The sequence below is a fragment of the Cercospora kikuchii genome (assembly GCF_019650295.1).
Source record: "Cercospora kikuchii DNA, contig_00004, whole genome shotgun sequence".
Classification (NCBI taxonomy): Eukaryota; Fungi; Ascomycota; class Dothideomycetes; order Mycosphaerellales; family Mycosphaerellaceae; genus Cercospora; species Cercospora kikuchii.
The window spans coordinates 2694229-2717048 of record NW_025408585.1 but is presented as its reverse complement, the minus strand read 5'-3'; the positions used below and the strand labels follow the sequence as shown (position 1 = coordinate 2717048).

At 52.9% G+C, this 22820-nt stretch overlaps 9 protein-coding genes across 9 annotated transcripts; 5 read left to right on the top strand and 4 right to left on the bottom strand.

Annotated features, from left to right (window-relative positions):
- Window positions 1–174: 174 nt before the first annotated feature.
- On the bottom strand, window positions 175–2355 carry CKM354_000730100 (uncharacterized protein; the record flags this gene model as incomplete). Its single annotated transcript, XM_044802644.1, has 1 exon — window positions 175–2355. One exon carries the CDS (start codon window positions 2353–2355, stop codon window positions 175–177), a length of 2181 nt encoding a protein of 726 aa, XP_044658579.1.
- A 315-nt stretch (window positions 2356–2670) lies between these two features.
- On the top strand, window positions 2671–3492 carry CKM354_000730000 (uncharacterized protein; the record flags this gene model as incomplete). Its single annotated transcript, XM_044802643.1, has 1 exon — window positions 2671–3492. One exon carries the CDS (start codon window positions 2671–2673, stop codon window positions 3490–3492), a length of 822 nt encoding a protein of 273 aa, XP_044658578.1.
- A 693-nt stretch (window positions 3493–4185) lies between these two features.
- On the top strand, window positions 4186–4970 carry CKM354_000729900 (uncharacterized protein; the record flags this gene model as incomplete). The annotated part of the gene is made up of 2 exons (XM_044802642.1): window positions 4186–4307; window positions 4361–4970. The coding sequence occupies 2 exons, from the start codon at window positions 4186–4188 to the stop codon at window positions 4968–4970; spliced, it is 732 nt and encodes a 243-aa protein (XP_044658577.1).
- Window positions 4971–6216: 1246 nt separating this feature from the next.
- CKM354_000729800 (uncharacterized protein) lies at window positions 6217–7245 on the top strand (the record flags this gene model as incomplete). The annotated part of the gene is made up of 1 exon (XM_044802641.1): window positions 6217–7245. The coding sequence occupies one exon, from the start codon at window positions 6217–6219 to the stop codon at window positions 7243–7245; it is 1029 nt and encodes a 342-aa protein (XP_044658576.1).
- A 782-nt stretch (window positions 7246–8027) lies between these two features.
- Window positions 8028–8492, bottom strand: CKM354_000729700 (uncharacterized protein; the record flags this gene model as incomplete). The annotated part of the gene is made up of 1 exon (XM_044802640.1): window positions 8028–8492. One exon carries the CDS (start codon window positions 8490–8492, stop codon window positions 8028–8030), a length of 465 nt encoding a protein of 154 aa, XP_044658575.1.
- A 427-nt stretch (window positions 8493–8919) lies between these two features.
- On the top strand, window positions 8920–11191 carry CKM354_000729600 (uncharacterized protein; the record flags this gene model as incomplete). The annotated part of the gene is made up of 2 exons (XM_044802639.1): window positions 8920–9012; window positions 9071–11191. 2 exons carry the CDS (start codon window positions 8920–8922, stop codon window positions 11189–11191), a joined length of 2214 nt encoding a protein of 737 aa, XP_044658574.1.
- Window positions 11192–14557: 3366 nt separating this feature from the next.
- Window positions 14558–15112, top strand: CKM354_000729500 (uncharacterized protein; the record flags this gene model as incomplete). Its single annotated transcript, XM_044802638.1, has 1 exon — window positions 14558–15112. The coding sequence occupies one exon, from the start codon at window positions 14558–14560 to the stop codon at window positions 15110–15112; it is 555 nt and encodes a 184-aa protein (XP_044658573.1).
- A 94-nt stretch (window positions 15113–15206) lies between these two features.
- On the bottom strand, window positions 15207–15989 carry CKM354_000729400 (uncharacterized protein; the record flags this gene model as incomplete). The annotated part of the gene is made up of 1 exon (XM_044802637.1): window positions 15207–15989. One exon carries the CDS (start codon window positions 15987–15989, stop codon window positions 15207–15209), a length of 783 nt encoding a protein of 260 aa, XP_044658572.1.
- Window positions 15990–18922: 2933 nt separating this feature from the next.
- CKM354_000729300 (uncharacterized protein) lies at window positions 18923–19983 on the bottom strand (the record flags this gene model as incomplete). Its single annotated transcript, XM_044802636.1, has 4 exons — window positions 18923–19021; window positions 19087–19288; window positions 19346–19455; window positions 19504–19983. The coding sequence occupies 4 exons, from the start codon at window positions 19981–19983 to the stop codon at window positions 18923–18925; spliced, it is 891 nt and encodes a 296-aa protein (XP_044658571.1).
- Window positions 19984–22820: the final 2837 nt, after the last annotated feature.

Below are 22820 nucleotides of genomic sequence, written 5' to 3'. Positions count from 1 at the left end.
ACAAAGTCATGGCCATGCTGGGTTCGGTATAGATGAGCACGGCGCACCACATATCTTCACTCTAAATTCCGTAGTAGCAAGGTTCAGAGATCGAATGGAGTGTTGAGAAGTACATTCATTGGTATCATACGTAAGTTCGCTGTGAGAAAACGGGATGTAGAGTAACAGCAAAGTCTATCGCTGCTGCTGTCGCCGCCGTTCTCTCATCTCGGGTCGCTGCTCTACCCGCCTTTGTTCTCGAGGTTGTTCCTGCGGTCTCGGAGGCTGTTTCGTCGTTCGAGCTTGCTCAATCTCAGGAACAGGATGTTTGGAGGCTTTTGTACTGGCCTCCCGCGCCTCACGCACCTCTTTCCTGCTGAGTTGGAGTGTCTCCGCGTACTCGCCGAAAGCTAGCAGGATCTCTTCCAGTCCCTTCTTGAGCACATCGAGCAGCTCGTCGACCTCTTTCACATTCCGATCTCTTGCGTCCAGAAATTCCACGTCTGTCCAGTGCGGCGCCATTTCCTTGACAAACTTCTCGATTGTCGTAATGACGGATGTGAATGTGCGCATGATGGTTGCGATATCTTTCTGTGCCAGACCGAAATCATCTTCTTTCAGCGAGAGCACAGCCAATTGACTAAGCGACTGGGCAGCATGTGTGATGTTCGTCTGCTGGCTGATAGGCGCGCCAAAGACCACGGAATTGACCCTCTTGGCAAAGGTCTGGCGAAAGGGAATGCCTACGGGCGTCTTGAGTAGCTCGATCAGCTTGCCACTGGCCTGTTTCTCGAGCTGTTGTGGGCGAAGGCGCTCTTGATACTCTTGAGGCACGACCTGATCTCGACTCCATTCGATGGCTCTCTGAGCTCGTGGGAGGATGGGATTCTGAGCACCGGGTTGTTGTCCAATCGATCTTGCGAGGTTGCCGACCGTGTTGTAAAAGTCCGGCTTCTGCCTGGTCTCGAGCATGCCATCCTGTATGACCTGTCGATCTGCGATTCTCTTCATCGCTGTGTCATCCTCGGGCCTTGGCATGACTGGCGGCTGCACTTCGTGAATCTTGTCTGCTTGCAGCTTCTTTTTGTACTCTGCTGGAGCATTTTCCTCTTCAATGCGTTGTTGCACTCCCTTGATCTCGCCCAAGCAGAGGTTGCACACCTGCGACCACGTACTCCCTCCTACACGATCGACTTCAGTGTATATAGTCTTTCTTCGATTCTCGAATTGCGTAGTGATAAGATGTAGCTCCCACAACGCAAAACTCTTGTTCGTCTCCCTCTTGCTCTTCAGACCAGTCAGCAGGCTGCCATTCGGGTCCTTACTCTTGTGAAGTACGACGCCTCGTGCATCCTTGATCTCGCTCGTCAAAGCCTGACCCTTCCTCAGCGGCGGCTGAGCGGTGAAGATATCAAAGGCAGCGTTGGAGACTTCCCACAGTGAGACCAGCATGAAGGAAGAGAAGGATGCCTGCCTGGTCAGGCGGCCAAGGTGTGATAAGCCAGTCGGTCTGTCGTCAGATTGCAGCTGCGAGTAGAAAATTCGAGCGAAGCTGAAGGTCAGGCTCCAAGCGATGCGTCGCAGCAAGCCATAGTACAGCGGGATAGGTAGGATGCATACGGCGACGATAGTGAGATTGAAGGATCTCGACACGATGGTCCTGGTTCGGGCGACCATTTGCAAGAGAGCTTCAGGGAGCCATTTTGCGTTCGGACCAAGCACTTCCTTCAGCGCAGCAACATCGTACACCTGCTGCTTGGTATCGTCTCCAATTCGCACCTGATCATAGTCTCGCCAAATGTGAAGGAAGGTCTGAGAAATGGCCAAGCTGACAAACAAACAACGCAAGGCTATTGAATTCTCATTCAGTTGCGGACGTTCCCACTCTTTGCCAATGTCGACCAGGCTCAGTTCGGCATCGCTCGATCGCGTCCAAATGTAGATCTCGCCAAACATGAAAGCGCTCGTCCAGTACCAGAACACGATGGAGAGGGTCTTGGCCAAACCCTTTGTGCCCACCATCTCATACACAGCTTGAGCAGAGCTCGCGCTGGTTCGAGCTCCGAGATGCATGTTCGCCAGACGGACGATGAAGACCATGAGGCATGGAAGGAACAGAAGCGTAGCGCGAATGCCTGCAGGCCCGAGGGGAAACCATGACCAGAGGAAGTGTCTGGAGTTTGACAGCCACCACGAGTCGGCGAGGCAGACGAGAAGGGCGAGGCCGGCGGCGGAGCAGAACCGGCGGTGGAAGGCGGGGGTGAGGAAGTCCTTGTAGGCTTTAACGCGCCCTTGCTGAACAACAGGCGCGGGCGGTGCAGCGAAGAGGTTGCTGCGGCCTTTGTCGGCCATGGTCAAAGTGAGTGTCGTTGCCATTGCGGAGTGTTGGCGCGGGGCGGAGCGTGATCAGATCATCGTGGATGGAGCGGGGTCAAGGAGCGACGGTCATATCGCGCGTGCCAGGCAGCGACAATATTGTTGCGGACGAACAAGATTTTTGGTGGTGTTGGTTGCTGTGCAGAGAGACGAAAGCCGCGCGATGGCACGTGCTCCAAAACACAGCACTCCAGTCAAGCTTTCGCGGCGATCGGCAGGCACGTCACATGCGCTACGTCCACCAGGCATCTCCATCTGGTACACGGTATACATACCTCGACGGCAGCACAACCCTCCTCTACCGCCGTCGCCACCATGTCCTTCAATGACTCCTCAAATCTCGAATCTCAGCCGACGACATGGCGCCGCAATGACGACCCACAATACGCCGACGACCCAGAGTTCCAGCGCTATACTGACGGGCTCTCCAACAAGCTCTTCTCCTTGACATCGAACATCTCCCGCCTCAGCAGCCAAATCGGACTGCTCGGCACAAGACGAGAGACAGATCGCGTACGGGAGCGGCTACAAGATCTGCTCTCCGAAACACAAGATGCCTTCAAGGAAGTCGGCGAAGGCTTGAAGAAGGTCCAGGGCTGGCATGACCTGAACCCCACTCAAAAGTACACCGCTGGCAAACTGGCGACCGAGTTCCGAGCATCTCTCGAAGAATTTCAGACACTTCAGCGCAGCGCACTAGAAAAGCAGCGCGCATCACAGTCCGCCGCCAAAGCTGCTTTGGACTCGGAGGGCGTTACGTCTCCTGGAGGAACACAATTGACCGGGCAACAACAGCAATTGCAGCAGCAGGAACAACTACGGCTGGCGGATCAGAATGAGGTCGACTTTCAGGAAAGTTTGATCATTGAGCGCGAGTCGGAGATAAGGAATATTGAAAGCAGCGTGTCGGAGTTGAACGAGCTGTTCCGGGATGTGGCAACCATGATACACGATCAAGGCGGGCAATTGGACATTATTTCGGAAAACGTCACGCAAACGAGGGACGATACAAGGAACGCGGACCAGCAGCTGAGGACAGCTGCGAGGCATCAGAAGAGCGCAAGAGGGAAGGCGTGCTGTTTGTTGATAATACTCGCCATTGTCTTGGCTGTCGTACTTTTGGCCGTGTTGGCGTAATCTTGGGACGCACTGTACAGAGTAATTGATGTGTTGCATAGAGACGAAGCTAATGATATCCCAGAGTGATCACAGTCTAACGCGATGCATTTCTCATACTGAGGGTCGCAATCCGGAGCGCGTTGCTACCTACGTCCTGATGCACTGCTGACCACCAAATCTGAACATCACAAGCGATCTTCCATGACTCTGAATATGCTCCCGGCTCACTTGAGCTTGCATGTGAACACTTACTTCCGCAGGCAACAGACCTCGATCGAATGCAAGTATTTTCGCACATGATAGTCCACCAGACTGCAGCCTTGACGTCGCCTCCGTTCGCAGTCAACACCCGAAAACTACCGCATCAGACTCACATGATGGTGGTACTCTTGCACATGAGGACTCACTCTGCCCATGCATCGAAACTCACCTGGATAGCTCGGCAGACAGGGGCCTTGACCTGCGCTCAACTCGCAGCAAATCTTTACAATCTTACCACCACCACCTTCATTCGCATCTCACCAGGTACTCATTCGCGCTACGACATTTAGTCCAACGCACACCACTCCAGCGATCTCTCAAGAAGACCTGTCGCCGAATGCTCGACTTTAAGATGCCGCTGCATCATCAACAACCACTTTCGACGAGGGAGTTTAGCCAGGAGTAGGTCCCCGGTCTTCCAGATTTTATGTACTTCTTTTTCATAAGCTAATGTGGGCAAGCGAAATTTCCGACCAAAACCAGTCCGCCGCTTGTGAAGAGTATGGTGACTCCTTCTTTAAGGAACTTCTTGAAGCCGCTGGTATGAGCGACACTGAGTGTGATGACTCCCGGTATGAGCATTCCTCCTCCCTTTTCACGAGCTACTTGATGCTAATCTTCCCAGTGAGTCCGCAATTGGCAACATTGCAACTTCAGGAGAGAGCATCGACCCAGGAACGATTCATTCCGACCGTCGCGACAGTCTACTTACCACGGACGACCTGAAGGTCGAGCCTACTGCCGCTTCCGTGGTCTTTGGCACATACGAGCTGCTCGAGCAAATTCTCCTTCAATCGGACAACGGGACCATTCTTCGTCTTCAACGCACCAACAAGGCCTGGGACCACGTCACCAATCGCTCCCAGGCGCTTCAGAAGAAGCTGTTCTTTAAAGCTGAGGTGCCACACCACGGACCTTTCAAGGGAACTATCCGCTGGAATCCCTTGTTGCGCCTCAAGGTCATTTATCGCCGAGACAAGCGCTCAATCGAGCGGCGTACTGGCCAACACGGTGAAAAACGATATGTCTATAGGGTGGAACTTCAATCTAAGCCACGAGGACCCGCGTACATCAGCGTCCCACGCAGATACAACAAACGTAGACTCGAGGAGAGTTGGCGGCGGATGCTGCTTGTTCAGGGATGCAAGCACACGGCCAAGATTTCTATTTATGGGGCAACGGAAACAGTGATAAGCGCTGGAACAAAGATGGGCCAGGTTCAACCAAGTTTCTAGAACGAAACGATGAGTTCTCAGGCATAGTCCTGTATTGATACCGCGAGCTGTGAACCTTGGAGGTTCTTCGTTCTTCTGGCATAACATTAGCTGCGCGAGAGGTTGGTTGCGACTCATTCGTGGCAGGTAGCCGTATTTTCGACAACCCTCTGCGGCGCAGCTGTGCCTGGATACAAGCAAATGAGCAAGCAGTTCTCTTTTTTCTCCTACAAAGATCTGCTTTGCGCCAAAGCTGAAAGATGGCTCGTCGGGAAATAAGATGCAGAGTGGCTAGTTCCACCGATGCGTCTTGTGATGGACATCTTGCCATACAGCAAATTTCATATTTCAGAATCACCCAATTTGATATTATGTTTTCGTTTTCTTTTCGTATCATATCTCTATTCTGCAACGTTATACGATTCGTGCTGCCCACAGCCAACTGCTTCTTTCGAGGACAATTTTCTCCCCACTACGCATGAGGCCACCACAGAAGGACGAACACGGTTGACGCGGTCCTCGAAACCGAATTTCTGGAAGATACACGCATCACTGTGTCTCGGAAAGCTCTCCCTGGCGCCTTGTTAGTTCTCCGGCATGCTAGGAGGCAGAGAAACCCTTCGTCTTTCCAGAGAACGAGTTTCCTTCTCGCGATTACGCCCAGAAAACGCTTGGCTCGTAGCCAAATTCGTAAGCGTGGAAGCGTCCATATCTGCGGGGAAAGTATAATTCCTGCCTTCTCGCCTCTCACGGTCTTCTATGGCGAATGTTTGGATCGTAGTCAACCTCGTAAGCGTGGAAGCGTCTACCTCTCCAGAGAAAAGTATACTTCTCGCCTTCGCACGATTGTTCTTACGAGGGCTCGACTCGTAGCCAACCTCAAGAGCGAGGAAGCATGCATGTCTTCAGAGAGAGTTATGCTTCTCAACAATGGTTTTGAGAGACCTCACCCGACTAGAAGGTCATTTGAGTGGTGAAGTGAATGGCTTCGCATGTGAGAGTCTTGGCACGTGATCGCGGCCTCAATCACTTTTCTGGTTTGTCCTTAAAGTAACAAGTCCTTGAAAGCAGAGATTTCACACTCGTGCTGCATCCATATATACGGCACCTATCCCCTCAACATGTCGAGCACCGAACACGAACATTCACATTTCGAGTTCACAAAGCGATCGACCACATCTCTCAGAGACAGCAAGCCTTTCGACGCCACTGCGTTTACGCATACCAAGACTATCGAAGACAGAGCTCTCGCAGAGAGACCGACAAGATGGAAGATCTCACCAGATCTTTCGCGGCCATGTGCCTCTCCGGGCCATCCAAGAGCGTCCTGGACGACAAGGACGCATACCAGAAGACGACGGAAGCACAGAAGGACCGCGAATACTGGGAGATGTTGATCAACCGCCACATCATCTCCGCCGACACGCCATACGACGTCGCCATGCTGTTGTACGGCAGCGCAAATGCGTACATCACGCCTCTCCTGAGACGTCACCGCTGGATCGCCATTGATGACTCGGATTACGTTCGACTGCTGCCATCCATCGTGCTGGCGTCTCACTTTTTTGAGAGCCGCCGCGCGATGGTCTTCTGGCATGCACTTTTCGAGCATGGTGGCCTCCCGGACCCTCAGACCGGACTGGTTACCTTCGGCCGTATGGGGAATGACAAGTATACCGAACTCTCACCAGCCGACCACGACAAGACAAGAGCTCGACTGCGATCGCTCGAGAACATCGTTCTCAAGTGTGACCACGAGATGCGAACCGGCTGTGATTGTTTCGGCGAGACGATTTCAGAGCCGATGAAAGGAAAGGATCGCTTTCATCCAGGAAGTGCCATTCTTAGGCTGAACGGGAAGTATGTTGACGAAATCGATTTCGCAGGAGGAGCAAAACACGACGTACTGCGACGAATTTTCATCATCGCTGCTACGATCGTGCACGAGCTCGCGCACGCTATTTGCACCGCGGCTCGATGTCCATGGAGCGAAATGGCGTGGGAAGAGGACGGATTCGTGGAGATGGGGTGGGCATTGGAGAAGTGGTTGTTTGGAGGCCAGCCGATGATTCTCAACAAGACGTTGCAAGCTCCAGGGTTTGACTACTGCGTCGCGACAGAGACCTTGGAGTTGGTGACTTTGGGAATGAGGATGGATGACGATCGCAGCGAGGGGGTGAACGCTGGGCGAGCGCCTGTGGAGACGACGTCTGGGAAGACGCTTCACAGGCTGGAAATTGTTGATGACGCGTGGCTTGACGAGATATTTGATGCATTCTTGTACAGAGGCGACTAGATGGGGATTTTGGGGTGCGGCTGTCGGAGAGAGACCAGGAAGAGAGGACCACCTTGGGGAGACTCGAGGGTAACGGCAGGAGAACGACAGAAGGAGCCGCTGGCGGAGCATGGAACTCCAGAGGTTGGAGATGGGAAAGGAAGGCTGCAGGTCGCATGTGGCGCATTCTTGTACAATTAAGTACAGATGGGGCCTTGGGGCGCGGATGCTGGGTATCGACGAGGAAGAGAGGACCACCTTGTGGAAACTCAAGGGCAACGGCAGGATGAGAGGCGGAGGGACCATGGAGGAGGGACGGCTGAATATGCGTTTGGCGCATTCTTGTACAGGGGTGGACAGGACGGATTTTTGGGCCGAAGTGGGGGAGATCGAGGATATGACCCTGGTGGAGGGATCCGAGATCTTGTGATTATTCGTTCAGACCAACAACGCCGAGCGACATTCAGCATAGCATTGTTCGGATTGTAGAGTATTCAACGGGGAAGCATCGCGCTTCAGAAGGCTCAATTATCACATCACTTCCCAATTTCACAGTCTCCGTGTCCTGAATTGGAGTATTCCTGCTTTACATCCACTCGCTCGCTCGCTTCGCCGGTATCCTGAGAGGTGTCCAGCGATGAGACCTAAGCCTTGATTTTGATCGACGTAGCTCTATCCCGTAGCGTAGACGGTGGGTTTTGTGTATGGCTGTCTGCAAATGCCCATGTGCTCCGAGCTCCGCGCCCCCGAGACCGACGTCCAGATATCCTGAGCGCAAAGCTCATGCCCTGCGCTGGCGTTCTTCAGCCATTATCGCCCTTCTTTCCTTTCCGCATCAGCGACTTCAGCTTCTCCTCCTCTTCACTCGTTGCCTGGTCGCCGCTTGTCTTGGCTGTGGACAGCTTGCTTTTCTGAGATCCGCCCAGCACTTCTCTCCCCAGCTCAGCCACGACGCCTCCGCCAGTACCTTCCACCCTCTCCGCTTTGCCATGCCGTCTACGATGCTCTGCCAATAAGCTCAGACCCTCGCCGCCAGTGTCTGCATCTCGGTGTCGCTGGGCATTGGCTTTCGCTGCCCGAATGCTTGTCCTGGCGTATACGAAGAGCAGACATGCCATCGTGAAAGCTGCTGCTGGAGCTACGATGGTCCTGCTGTTGATGCGTCGTGGAAATGGATTACGCGGAGTCGGCGGTGCACCAGGTTTGGCGGGCACAGAGGCCTCAGTCGTGCCGCCTGGGCCACGAGGCTGAGAGAGTCTGGCGCCCATGATATCGCACTGATGGAATGAAGTGTGAAAACCAGAATCCGGATGTTACAGGCGGGTGAGAGTGTCGGCTCGTGTCGAGGTCATCGAGATGGGTCGTGCGGGTGTAACCATAAACCTGTCCCGTGGAGCATCATACTGCAAGTTCGTCGAGTCTGATAGCCCATCCTTTCAACATGTCTGCTGATGCTGATCCGGATCAAGTTGAAACTGGTCTTTAGAACGGTCCATATACAGCAGTACACGGCCGGCATTGTGGTGTTGATCTTGCCGTGAAACCCGAGACCGAGAAACTGATGTCATGACTTGGGATAGTCTCGACTGAGCATACACTTAGCACGAAGCCCGTCCTGCATTACTCTTTCCTTTGTGTTCAGATGAATGATATAGAAATAGATCTCGGTGTAGACCTGATGAGGTGGTGAGCTCAATGGCTGCCAGCACGGCCACTGGTCTTGCGATCACGAATCCCTTGGTCAAGTACAGGGCATTGCTCGCGACTCGTGCCATTGCTCCTGATCCAGTATGCACGAACGGCGGGCCACCGTGGCAGGGTGATTCGTTGACTGACATAGTGACAGGCTCAGCATCGATTAGCAATCCACTTGGCAAAACTCTATGATCGTCTCAAAGACTACGAGCCAGAACTGGAATACAGCCACAAGCTCGATCAGATTTCCAGAGCAGTAAATGCACAGCGCCGATATGGATCAGGCTCAGAAGACGATATCGTTCCGAGACGAAGCATCTGGCGCGACCTCTTCGCGGCTAAGGAGAGAAGCGACACATTGGCACTAACTCGAAAGCTAACATCTCATGAGTCGGCGCTGCAGATGGACTCGCCGAAAGGCCTCATGCTACACGGAGAAGTCGGAACTGGAAAGTCGATGCTGATTGATTTGTTCGCAGACTGTTTGCCAAATCGAAAAAAGCGGCGCAGTCATTTCAACACCTTCATGCTGGAGACTTTCGCCAAGCTGGAAGCATTACGGTCCGACCGCGTGAGAATGGAAAGATCCAGTCTCCCCTCTCAGCTGAGTTTCGCGGAGGAAGATCATTCGCTGCTCTGGCTAGCAAAGGAAATGATACAGGCATCACCCATATTGTTCTTGGACGAATTTCAAATGCCAGATAGAGTGGCAAGCAAGATTTTGACAAATCTGATGACCAGTTTCTTCCAACTTGGAGGGGTATTGGTGGCGACAAGTAATCGCATGCCTGAGGAATTGGCGAAGGCTGCTGGTATTAGCTATGCGCCACCCGCCGAGCAAAGGAGTTTTGGGTGGCAGTTCGGACTTGGGAGGCGACGACAGGCATCTGGAAGGTATGGCAGTTACAACGAGTTCGCGGCATTCTTGGACGTGCTCAAAGCCAGATGCGAAGTGTGGGAAGTGGAGGGCTCGAGAGATTTCAGGCGACTAGAAAGTGGCAGTATCGCACCTGTAAAGGACATCGACTCGCCCGAAGGGGATAGCTTGGACTCCGGATATGGCTCTGCCGATATTCTGTCACCTTCCGCTGCTGAAAATATCGATTCCGCCGAAAAGCCCGAAGCCCAGCTACCCAAACACTTCGATGTGGCAGCAGAAGGTGCTACAACGTCCACCGACGCCGCTATTGGGGAAGCGCTCGGCGGAAAATCTATTGCTGCTTGGGCACCAGCCACAATGATTGTGTATGGCCGAAAAGTAAAAGTTCCCAGGTCACACGAGGGTATCACCATGTGGACCTTCGACGAACTCTGCAAAGGAACATACGGTCACGCTGACTACATTTCCTTGGCTTCGACCTACCATACTCTGGTGCTGACAGAAGTGCCCGTACTAAACTGGCTCATGAAGAACGAGGCACGTCGCTTCATTACCCTTCTAGATGCTCTGTACGAATGCCGCTGCAAGCTGTTCGTCTCAGCAGCCGCAGGGCCTGACGACATCTTCTTCCCCGAGGAGAAGAAGCGAGCTGAGGAAGGTGACAGTGGAGACTCAGTCTACTCTGAAACACTCTCTGAAGTCTACCAGGATGCAACTGCACCTTTCAGGCCGAATGTGTTGACGCAGAATCCTAACTACAGCGAGCCGGAAAACGAGCCGGACTATACGCATGCTCGGCTTGCCGGAATCCTTCAGGCCGATGCGAAAAGTGATGCACTTGAAGACGGCACGCCGATTTCAAGAGGTGCGGTCGGCGGCTCAACAAGCAGCCCATTCGGTCGGTCATTCGGCAGAACCGATGCGGAGCTCGAACGGAAGCCGATCGATCCCGATGAGGTACGGTACTCGGCTCGACCAAACTTTCAGAAGACATCAGCGTTCACTGGAGAAGATGAACGCTTTGCATACAAGCGTGCCCAGAGCAGACTGTGGGAAATGTGTTCCGCCCGTTGGTGGCAGAGGGATGAACCGGGTTGGCATCGTCCTACCCCCAAAGAGATTCGCCGCTGGGAGGGTCAAGAATATGACCCTGCAGCTGGTGCAGAGACCTTCACCGGTACTACGGAGATTCGCATGGGAGCTTCCGCTGAAGATACCACGCGACCACCGGAAAGCTTCAAAAGATATGATGGCGGACCGTTCAAGCCGAAGCTTGAGCCTGCGCGCAAAATCAGCTGGGCGCATGCTTGGGGCCTCGGAGAGTGGGGGAAAAGAGCTGGAGCATGGGGCAAGGGTATCGATGGATTGAAAGACCGAAGAAGTGAGAAGTGATAGATGCATTCATGCAGGTAGTTCACCGCCACTCTATGCAGTCACAGACTACATGGAACTGAATGAAGCCTGAAAGAGGAATTGCAAATTGAGTTCAATGCAAGCGTGACAACGAAGTGAAATACTTCCGTTTGGCGCACCCCCAATATGTCTCACGTCTGCCGAAGGGTAGTCTGGAAAATGAATGCTGATCGTCGAAAGACATATTCCACTGTACGAAGTGGATGAACCAGCAAGTTGTGCTTAACAGGTATAAATGTGCTGGGATCTTACGCAAGACCGGACTTCGCCTTCCGACCCTAGACAAGCGAATTTACTCAACTCGGCAAAGACGCGCTACTAGGGCACTCTTCTGCATCGTGATAAGGCATTGGGTCTGGAGCTCTGCGGAGGTAGGCCCGAGTGTGGAGTCTCATACAGAAGATGGAGTTCTTCGCTTCTTGCTACAGACTATACGCTCTCAGAGCAGACCACCGCATTGATTACCTTTTGTGCGACGCGATCGATCATAGATCGGTACGGTTTGGTGTTACACAACAGGGTACACGACTACATGACCCACGTTGTCTGCCTTCATTTTAATCCTTCGCGTGGCTTGATCTGTGTCTTCAATGGAATACCTCGTCTGTGCGGCTGTACGGCCGACTCCGTCAAAATGGTGATTTGTATTGACATGGGGTACGGTGTGGTCGCTTACGAAGAATGAGCAAGCTGCTGCATCGGTTGAAACGCCACGCAACGGAGGATTTCCTTCGTATTGACAATGCAAATAGCTCAAATTGTGACTTAGCGTTGGCGCAGGATAATGTTTCAAATGATGTTCTTGCGGAGAATGGACACCCGCTCTTTGCAGAGACGTGGGAGTAGCAGTATTTGCCAAGGGTCCGACGTGAGCGTCATCCATGGTTCTGCTCTTCAGCGCAAGGAAACCCGGAAGTCAACAGCTCCTCTTGCCAACCGCACGTCTACAGACCCCAGATGTCCCTGCATTTCCACGTTGAGCCCCGTCACAATCATATGCTCCACAAATGTAGGCTCTCGTGCGGGTGAAATGTTTCGAGTTCCGCTGCTGCCCCATACTACGATCCATGCCCTATCATTGCAGTTCAAATGTTGAGCGAGCACATCACTCTTTCACTAGTGCTTGCAATGCCGAGTTCGCGTGCCCAAGCTAGCATCCTCTGGTCTTGACAATTTGCGGGATGCCGATTTGGATCTGGGCAGAGCCCGGCGTCTGATGGGATATCTGTTGAGACGGGCTTGTGCGCTGATCTGCAGAACGATGGAGGATTCCTCTGCCGAGCTTCGGAGCACTTTTGCTTGACAACGGTGTAATGTCCACAGCCAGTCCAAGTAATGAGGTTGAGGTAGCACATTGTCCTGTGACTGTATTAGTTGTGAGGCAATGCTGCGGAGGTCAATGGCCCACTATGTTCACGCTCCGCCGTTGAGCTTTCGGAATATGTTACTTGGCTGACGAATATAACAAACAATGCACAGCTATGTTTTACGTGAAGAAAGAGGTACCATCGTCGAGCTAATATACTTGCCCGATCAATCAGCTCAGCTCGGTCAGAAATGGTATTACCGAATAGACTGTGTCGATTGCAACCAGGCACCGGGGGTCACGAATCCATCGCTAAGTCTTGGTCAAAGCTCCCACGGTCCTGCAGAATGAGAAGACGTGGGATGCTCCGCTGCAAAGCTATGCGCATTGCAACATGTAGACTTCCATATAGAGCTATCCGGTCCGGTCTCAAGTCCGATGGCTTCTGCTGCACAATATCGAGGTATGCCGGGTTCAAGGACTATCCAATTGTAGCTTGGCCTAGGCCTGTTGACCTGAATCCTTGCTGGCCCCCAACTGCTCCATGCGCCGTTCGCGCCGACCTGACAGTCAAGAGTAGTAGGTCGCTGAAGTTGACTTGTTCAACTGGCGATCTGCACGGGATACGCGGGAAGGCGGCTGTATCACTCGTGGAAGCTTGTCGTTGAAAGTAGGTGGACTGGATGAGGCGATGCCGGATCTAGCTTGGATTTGATAGCCCTCGTTAGGTAGCAGGTAGACTCAATGCAAAGGTCTAGACCTCCTAGCCGAGGTAGAGTGCCTAAAACATTGGCGCTTCTGGTTTAACGAGGAAGACTCGGATGGAGTTGGACGTTGTCCATCGTCACTGCGTAACGTCAATACTCAAATACCTTTCGTGCTGTGCGAAACATCTCGTATTAGTCCCATGTGCGAGGAGAATGACGCGTCGCCGACTCGGGCAGCAGTGCAGATGTGTGTTCATGCCAAAACCGCCGATAGCCGTGATGCCGGTTTTGCAGAATGCGCGAATGTGCAGCAGTTGCGACGTTCCCACAGACGTCGGAGCACTGTGGCATTGCAATCTTTGCTCGCGTTGAAAGAGAGTCGGTGTGTGTCGGAGCCCAGTCTGGCCGAACGCTGAGGACATATAGCTCCCGGAGACCCTCAGTCTTGAGTTGAACCGCAATATCGACACATGCGCAGAAGCCTGTCATTGCTTGTCTCTTCCTCATGATACCGAGTGGTGTTGTGAACGCCATGGTATGAGGCTATCGAGGACAATGAACAGTATCCCGTTGGAAACACTCGTGCTTCAAGCATGCTCTGGGAAGACTGGATTGCAGACCTGATGAGAGTAGCTGGAAGTTCGAATAGGCCGGAGCACTCAGCCTAATTGTCGCCTAATTGTCGCAGACATGATCTCAGACTGCAAGAATTCATGGTCGTTGCCGCAAGATGCCGGGACGCTAGTGTGAGCACAGCATGCGAAAGGACGCCGTAAGATTGTCACGGTGCTGTACATTTATTGACTGGAAGTCTTTGGTGCAGACTCATGCAATGCTCCATGAGTATTGACGGCACACGGAAGCGGAGCAGCACAGGAAGTAGAGGCAACAGCAACAGTTGATCGAATTTACCCACTCGGGATTGTTTTGCGTTGGCGTGGGCAGGAGATAATAAGCCCCAGCGGCGGTTCTTTCGCAGAAGCCGGATACTGATTGCCATATGTGATTTATGCAGGAAAGACATTGAAGCTGCAGCAGTTTGAATAAAGCCTTCGACACGCTCTGCACTCAGGAGTCAGAGATGAGTCGGCGTTGCTGGTTTCGCGTCATATTCCATCGGTAGCAGCTTGTGCGCAATCTCAGGCTCTCCAGACAGCCGGGTGTGAATCATTGTCTGGCGAAAGACAGTCGGTTGTCTCAAAGCAGAGACGACGCCCTGCGGTTTGTGCAAGCAAGCGCGTCGATGTTCGCATGAATCAGTATAAAGGTCGTCTTCCTCTATAATCCTTCCAGACCAAGCATTACCCAGCCTCTACACTCGAAATTGAAGCCATGCCCGGATCCTCAGGATCAGAATCGACGCTGGTGCTGGTGCCCTCAAATTCCACAATTCTAACACTGCTCATCACCACGAGCCACGATTCAGTGCTTGTCGTGCGTAGTCCTCAGGACGCAACTGACATCAGAAAAGCAGCAAACCTTTGGCTTCCATCGACGATAATCGGTGCACCAGCGGGAGAGGTGGAAATCTGGCAACGTGCAGCAGGACTGGTCATGGCATGGACCGGTCTTAACTACGACCAATTCACGGTGTCGCATGAGCCTGTGATGCGCGACTCGTTGCCTTATCCACTTCCACCTCTAAGCTCGCAGATGGAGGACCAGAAGCTTCTCAGCACAATATTCCTTCGAGTGGGCCTTCAAAAGCCCATATATCGCATTCGCGAATTGCATCCGGCAGCAGAGCTGCTAAGCGATGAGCGTAATGATGATGGCATTGGATTCGAGCTGTACAGGCTGACGAAAAGTGAGGCGAGATCAATCCGGGCGCAGAGCATTGGCGCGATGATCCCAGTCCGCAAACTCTTTGGCATGACGAGTGGCTAGTCGCTTGCTAGCTCGCGTGCCTCGTTGGAAGCAAAACATGCTAGATGCGTGCGAGTGCGCAAGTGAAAAGGTGGAGGAAGTGACACTTGTACCTTCAAACGAGCACACCCATGTACTCCGCTCTGCCTCCTTCTCGCTCTAGCTGCGGCCATTGTACCAGGAAGCGATCGACCACGAGCTCAAGCAATCGACCTGACAAGCTCAGCTTTTTGACTCTCGCCCAGCTTTCGACATAGATGGTCCTCATCTTGCCTCTCCAGTTGCAGCCCCATACTTCGAAGAATCTCAAGGCCAAGCTCGCGAAGACCAGAATAGTTCCTGTGGCCGGACCGTTCACCAAAATGAGATCCGGAAAGTCCAACTGCCCGATTCCGCCAGTGTACTGTGACAAGACCGCTGCACATGCGAGGAAGCATCGGAGACATGAGAAAGGTGTCGTTAATAGACTTTGATGAATTTGCCGTGCTCTCGGAACAAATTGAATATCATATGTGCCTCGACCGCCCTCTTCCCATCGCGCTTTGTAACCTGCCCTCTCCTCGTGCAATCTTTCCAGCTTCTCTTCAAAGTCTTTGGCCCGCTCCGCAGAAAGAGAGTCCCCCTCGCCAACCACCCACGTTCTATGTCTGAAATTGTTGAGGTCCAGTCTTGAAGTAGTATCTTCCTCGTGCATGCTCCGCTCCAGCATTGCTATCATCTCAGCCGTATGTCCTCCGGAGCCGAGTACGACGAGTAGATGCGTGGGTCGATGCCCATCGCGGCGAGACTGGCGACTGGGCTTTGGGCGAGCTGGATTGAGAATTGTGAGCAGGCGAGAGATGAGGAAGGCAGAAGAGGCGAAGAGCAGCAGAATCCAGAAAAGAAGTGACTTGGCCATCATGCGCGACGTGCTGTTACCGAAGGAGCATACTGTGTCCGTTGTGAATATGCATCGAGAGAGCATGTGAAAGTGAGGTAGCAGGGAACACCCCTGTCAGCGGCCGGCGACCGGACAAACTATTCGGTCTTGGCATCGAACCAGATGCATCACATATCGCAACAAATCTGACCTGTCAGTCTACAGTAGTTTGCATGCTGCAGTCCATCATGTCCAATACCAGAGATCACAAATATCCTTCCCGACAGCAGGTGACAGATCTCGCCCAGGAGCTTACGCGGGCATTATGACTCGAAACACTCGCGGAAAGAGCCTTCAGAAAAGAAGGAATGGAAGGCCAGACTACTGCAATACCGATATTCAATCTATGTTGACCATGGGCTCAAGCAATTAGTTTCAATGCAGCGACGCAACTTGCCTTCCTGCCTTCCATCCACGGACGGTCTCAGCGAGAATGCTTTGGTTCGGCAAACACTGCATTTTGCAGGAACCGGCTTGTCGTCGAACCATGAGTACTGAGGGCGAAGACAAATCCCGCTCAGGAGTATCCTTTCTGGAATGCTCTCTGAGAGGGATGCTGGGTCCTCCAGGCGTTGCACCGGATTTGCTTTCACAGCGCAGCAGTTCTCTCCCAGCCATACGCAATAGTCGAAAGTGGTTCTCATCAGCTCGGCAGAATCTTGGTCAGATCCCATCAACCGCAGTCTCGACCCATTTCCTTTCTGGTCTCTTGCCGATGAACGCGTCGAGGTCTGGAAAAGTCCGAAAGAACCCCTGCGTGAGCGTTGCCAATACGAGGAAGACTGCTGTCACAGATGCATCTACTGTCTAGTCTGCTCAATAGTGGACACATCTTGAGCCGGCGTCGTGGGACTCAGTGGGAGAAGTCGATCCATCGTATCTGGCGTGGGATATCTTCGGTATCTGTGACCTCACGAACGGGCTTGTGTAGTTGCAGACGACATTCGAAAGGTAACCCGCAACAACGTACATTGCGGATCCAGTTCCGATATTTACTTTTCTGGTCATGTTCATGCTCGAGCATGGGGTAACCTTTTACCAGTCAGCATTTCCTGACGCATGGCATGAGCCTCTCCATCTTGATAGATCCGATTCCAAACGATCGGATCGGGTGCGCGCATCACAGCAACAGACCGGCATTAGCGTCCTTTAAGCATGAATGTTCCGACAAAAGCCCCAACGCCAACGCATGCACCTGGATGAAAACATCAAGAAGATGCAGCTCTAGTACAGAACCACAACTTCGAAACGTGCCGTGTGACGCTAAATGCATGGTCGGAGATTCGTCCGCACACGGTCCTTTTGCCTGGACTGGCGGCCGCCCAGCATGCCGAGTTTCAAATTTCACATATGTCATCTATGATGAACCTGTCACGACCGAAAGCAGCAGATGCATTTCGACCTTGCGGCACATTGGATGAAACTAGCTAGACAAGCGGGGGGGTTGGCTGGCCTGCGAATCATCTTCACACTAGTCAGCCTTGACTGTGAAGTCAACCCGTGCCTCTCACGGAAGATATATTGCTATGCAGATTTACGCAGCAGCAATATATTTCTTCAGCAGCTGATTCCGCTCCGATCCGACGCAGAGCGTGATTTGCCGAGGGCACAAATCTCACTGTTTCCGAAACGAGGTAAAACTGCCGACAGAGCTGCTTTCCCCTCCCGTGTGTCGAAGCAATCGTGCAGCAGTGTTGGCAGGCTTGCAGGCTGATAGTACAAGCCACTGTCAGCCACATTCTCGTCAAAGCATCAGCCTAAAATCAACATCACAAGCTCTGTCGGGACCGAGCCGTGCCAAGAACGTGAAGACACAACCACGCAGCCACTTCAGTACAAACATGTACGTACTATTTCGAAGCGGTACCCTAAAAAGTGGACTCCAACAAATGGAACGGATGATCGTCCACTAGATCAACAGCCACTACTTGTTAGTCGACCAACGCCAGCACGGTTCAGGGACTGCTCGCTCGCTTCATCATCACAAAAGTGGCACAGTGGCGCGTAGAATTGTTTAGCTTTTGATGTGGCGAGTAACTGCAGAGCTGGTGGAGTTCCAGAAGGGAAGTCTTACACATGCCAGTTGTAGCATAGTGCCGTCTGAGCGGCACAGATGTCTGTTCCTGACCCAGAAATGGATTAGGAGGCATCGCGGAGCAAGGAAGATCGTCAAAAGACTACGTTGACTTTCATGCATGTCATCAAATGGCGAAATCTACTCGCAGCCACTGGAAAGGGAGTCGTGTGCTTGCTCGACATGTCATGGTTTGTCATGTTTATCAAGACTTACTGGAGCCGATGTGGTATATAGATTGCGTGGGCCTTGTAGCGACTATATCGCCCATGGACGACTTGGTAGGATGCAGGCAGTTCGAGAGGGCAAGGCAGTACGCTACTACTGATTTGAATGTCTTGTCGTTGCGTTGCCGCGTTGCAGTCGGCTGTTTCTGTAGGCTGGAGTACTTGCGTGCTCTTGCAATATCGATGGGCCCATCGCCAATGCTGCCAATGCTTTTCTTCTCGATCCTACTGGCGGGATCGCACTTTTGTATACGATCCGAGGATCTGACGAGCGGCGTTGTGTCGGACAGTCACAAGCGTGCTCTCCACCTCAAGTTGCGGACGTTCATCCCAATGTGATGTCAATTGCTCTCAACGCGTCGACTTCAAGGCAAGCATGACTCGCCTGAAAGATGTTGGATGTTGAAGTCTTTTTTTATTCATTGATGGATTGAAGCCTGTCTGTTTCCTGCAGACCATTGAATACAGCCCCCAGACATGGAATAGAGCCAAAACTCCAACAGCCGTTGCCAATCTCGATCGAGTTCTGACGCCTCAAGATCGAGTAAAAGTACAAGTTGATTCTTTTTCAACAGTGAACATTCTGCAAATGAAGATAACTTCCTGTGGTATCAAGTGCGACTCTTTATCGTTTTCAAGTCAAATTCAGTCCCATGTAAATCCTCTGTGCGAGGTGAAAGCTGTACAAATCGTAGATATTCGTGGTATTCCTGTTGTCGAAGTATTAGTTACTGAAGACTTTTGTACGCGTGTTCACGGTACTCACCACTCATACCCTGCAAGGCGCGTTATTCTTACACGTCTGGCAAGTGCCAGTCTCCAAATCGACGGTTCCAGAACACTGATAGCATCGTGTGAGACGCTTCTCAATCTGTTGTAACGTCGTGCTCATGAGGTCCACCCGTTGAGTCAAAGCTTCTATCGATTGGCTGCAAGATTCGACCAAGCTGACAAGTCTTTCAACTGAATTGTCTTTCCTACAGTCGGGGGTCAGAATGATGACAAAGGCTGAGAGGCAGTATCTGTGAACTCACTTCGTAGGCTGAACTTCTCGGTATTTGCATTCAAGTTTCTGCTCTTTGCATGACTGGCAGGGTGACTCGCCATCACACTTTTGTTTGCGCTTTCGGCATTCCTCGCATGCCTGCTTTGATCAGCGGGAAGTCAGTGCGAGGGCGCCCGTTGAACTTACAGTTGCCGTACGCTTGGCCTTTTGTCTCGGCTGTACATGGCTGGGAGTGATTGGCACGGCGGGGAATTTTGTCGTTGTCGGCCCATACACCTGTGGTGGCGGTGGAGTCGCTGGTCCTAGTGATGCATTGCACGATGATGATGCGCTGCTAGAGCCTCCAAAGGAATCGCCCGGTGCGTGGATATAGCCTTCTGACATGGAACGGTTGGGGTTGCCATTGAAGTTGTACATGTGATTCGCTTGCAGGTAGCCTTCCTCTACGTACCCGACATCCGGAGATGATGATGGGAACGGGTTGCTGAAGAGGGTGTGTTGGGGCCCAGGTGGTGGTGGAGGTGTGTAGTAGCCTCCACGCGACATCTCGTGGTATGCCACCGGTACTCCATCGAAGGCAAGATTGGCATCAACGTGGTCAATCATCTGTGTGTAGTTGCGCTTGACTCCAGCGAATTGTTGCTCCATCATGGCAATGGAAGGCATGAAGATCGATCGAGATCGAAGAGCTGATAGGACCAGTGTGCTGTGCTCGATGATAGACTCTAACTGTGAGCAGGTTGCCGAAACAAACCGGAAGTGTCGTGGTCGTGGGAAATTTGAGGTGAAACAGTCGTGATGTCCAAGGGGAAGTCAACGATGGAACGGCTTGAGTATCTATATGGAGTGCTCGAGGACAGTACCCGCTCTGCTGGAAAGGATACCCGGCCTCGCTGCAATGTCCCCAGATGTCTGCATCCAGAAATGGGCGAGCGACCAAATGCGATGTACGGATCCAGATGTGGCGGTTTAGCACCCTGCACCGGAACGCCTACAGCATCATGCACGAGCCTTGGGTGATCTCCAGAGACTAGACAGGATGCTGGGACAATGTATGCACAAGACCCGTCTGCAGTTGCATCTGCCAATGGGTTGACGTGCCAGGACGGTGCAGGAGGCGCGGAGCGCAGGTGCATCTTCGGCTTGCCTGGGCTTAAGCAGGTAGAAGCATGCATCTGGGGACCACGGTCGCGTCGAGCCGTCGGCAAAAATGAAAATAACAGGATCCCAATAGCAGGTATCGATGTGGGAGGCTCGCTTCTGCACAGGGATCTGCCTCGTCATTCAGTACCACCGCTCAGGGCAGTTCTGTACCTGCATTGCGCAACCACCCGCCTGGTTCATACCGCCGGATGGGACCACTCTCGCGATAGGCGAGGAGAGGACGACCAGCCCAGGTGCACTGCTTGACGATGGACGAGGTTGTTGCGATCGACATCGGTATCCGAAGGTGGTCCAAGCCTGGGACGAACCCACACGCCTCCGTCATTCAGGTCACGATACAGCACTGCCGTCAGGCTTCATGACAGAAACAGGTTTGTCATTTTTTGGCGCCTGTCTTTTGTCTGCGTCCAGAAAAGACGACGTGCAGCAGACTAGGCTGCATTGTGTCCAACAAGCAACGACCTGGCCGCCGGAGCACTGTATGTGTTTTCAAGACTCGTCGCCGCCGGCGGGGCTCTCTTACCAGCGTGGAGCGATCCAAGCGAGACGCCTCTGCAGGAAGAAGCGCCAAAATCGCATCTCTTGAGCTAATCTCACAAGCTGCGGCGGGCTGTGGAAGAAGGTGGGGCTGCAGGATGGCGTATTTGTCAATGTGAGCCACTCAGCTTTATTTCTGCAGCGCAGCTGGCGGGCCGGCGACGACAGCAACCAATGCGCAATCACTATTCTCAGCGGACAGAGGCCGTCTCAGCTTTGGTGATGGGACCAAAGAATGTCGTGCAGTAGCCGCAAGCCACGCCCTGTTGCTTAGCGGCGATGTGGAGTTCCGCCGACCTCCACGCGAGGCACTATGGCTCTGGCCGCAAGCCTGTGGCCTTACAACCACGTCGTGTGCTGTGACAATCATGAGAGGCCTCCGCAAGCTCCTGGTTGATTTCTTCTGCCGCACAATCGTATGCGAGCTCACTGGGCCGATCTTGGCCGCCGTGGCACACATGCTGCAGCTGCAGTCGACACGTTCAAGTCGTTGTCACCCACTGCCAGATTGACTGCATTGCATCGTTGCATAATGCATGATAGAACACACATATCTCGTGCGGCTGCCCACGTGAAGAGCATCTCACACGATAGGTCGTGGCGGGCTAGCCACGTCTACTCGCCCACAAGCAATGAGTCTGGACGACGTTGACTCTACCACCCGTCTGGACAACTGCTCGTCCACCAATTTAAGCGACGAAAGAGGATCGGAGGATTTCCTGCTTCGGGTAATTGCGTCAAGAGCACGTCGCTTTCGCAGTGCTGCTCCAGAGTCGCCTACGCCGAGTCCCGGGAGACTAAGCCACTAAATCGATCGTGGACTGTATGTAGTCATCAGAAGCCTTTGGGAGTTATTCCAAACTCCCGGTCCGATGTGCCACCTCCAAGATAACTAGAGTGCAGAAGCCTTGCAGTACGCCTGCTTATTGGCAACAACCAAGTACGCACGGCACAGTTGCATGACGCCACTATGGATCCGACAGTCCCCCGAAGTGTGCCATGCCGCCACACTATAGCGCGCTGCGGTTGGGGCGCGACCCTCGAACGCCTTCTTTAGTGGCAGCTGCTGTCAGGCGGGTTTTGTGAGCGTCACTTGAGCGATCGCTGATTCTGAGCCATCTCCCATCGTGCTGATCCGAGCGAGGTCGCAGTTTTCAATCTTTTGCGGCATGGACTGGCTAGTTTGCGTCGTGCCCAGAACAAAATCGACCAACCACTGGATTCGACCCCCCAGACACCCAGTCGTCCATAGAGGGTGGGAAATGCTGGTCACCGACAATGTTCAATCGCATCAGCTGGAGCATCTAAACCAGTGTCATCTCGTTGGATATGCATGCTGACTGCATACCATTGGGGCACGTCGCCGAGCTTTTGAGACTCGTATCATTATTTGCGATGTGACATAGGGGCATTTAACGATCTCCTTGGAACTCCCGATGCGCAAGGCACTTTCGGATCCTCTCCACACAAGGCACTCCAAAGGCTTGAGGGCAGTGACGACGTACTGCATCTGCATCGTTGCCGGCATAGGATATGAATCTCGCAGCACTTAGCACTATCGCGATGCCATGCACAGAAATAGTGACGCTTCATGGTCTCGTTGACGAAGCCAGCCAGCCAACGTGGCGGAAAGGGTCCCAGGGACCAAGTTGACTGCAGATGGCGGGCTGGTCTTGCTGTTGTACCCCTGTCTGACGCCTCCGCCTGCACAGCCGGAACACGATCCGTCCCAGTGGGTGAAAATGTCCGAGTACCAGTCTTCCGCTCAATTCATCCCAACGCACTAAGTTTACTCTCCTTGC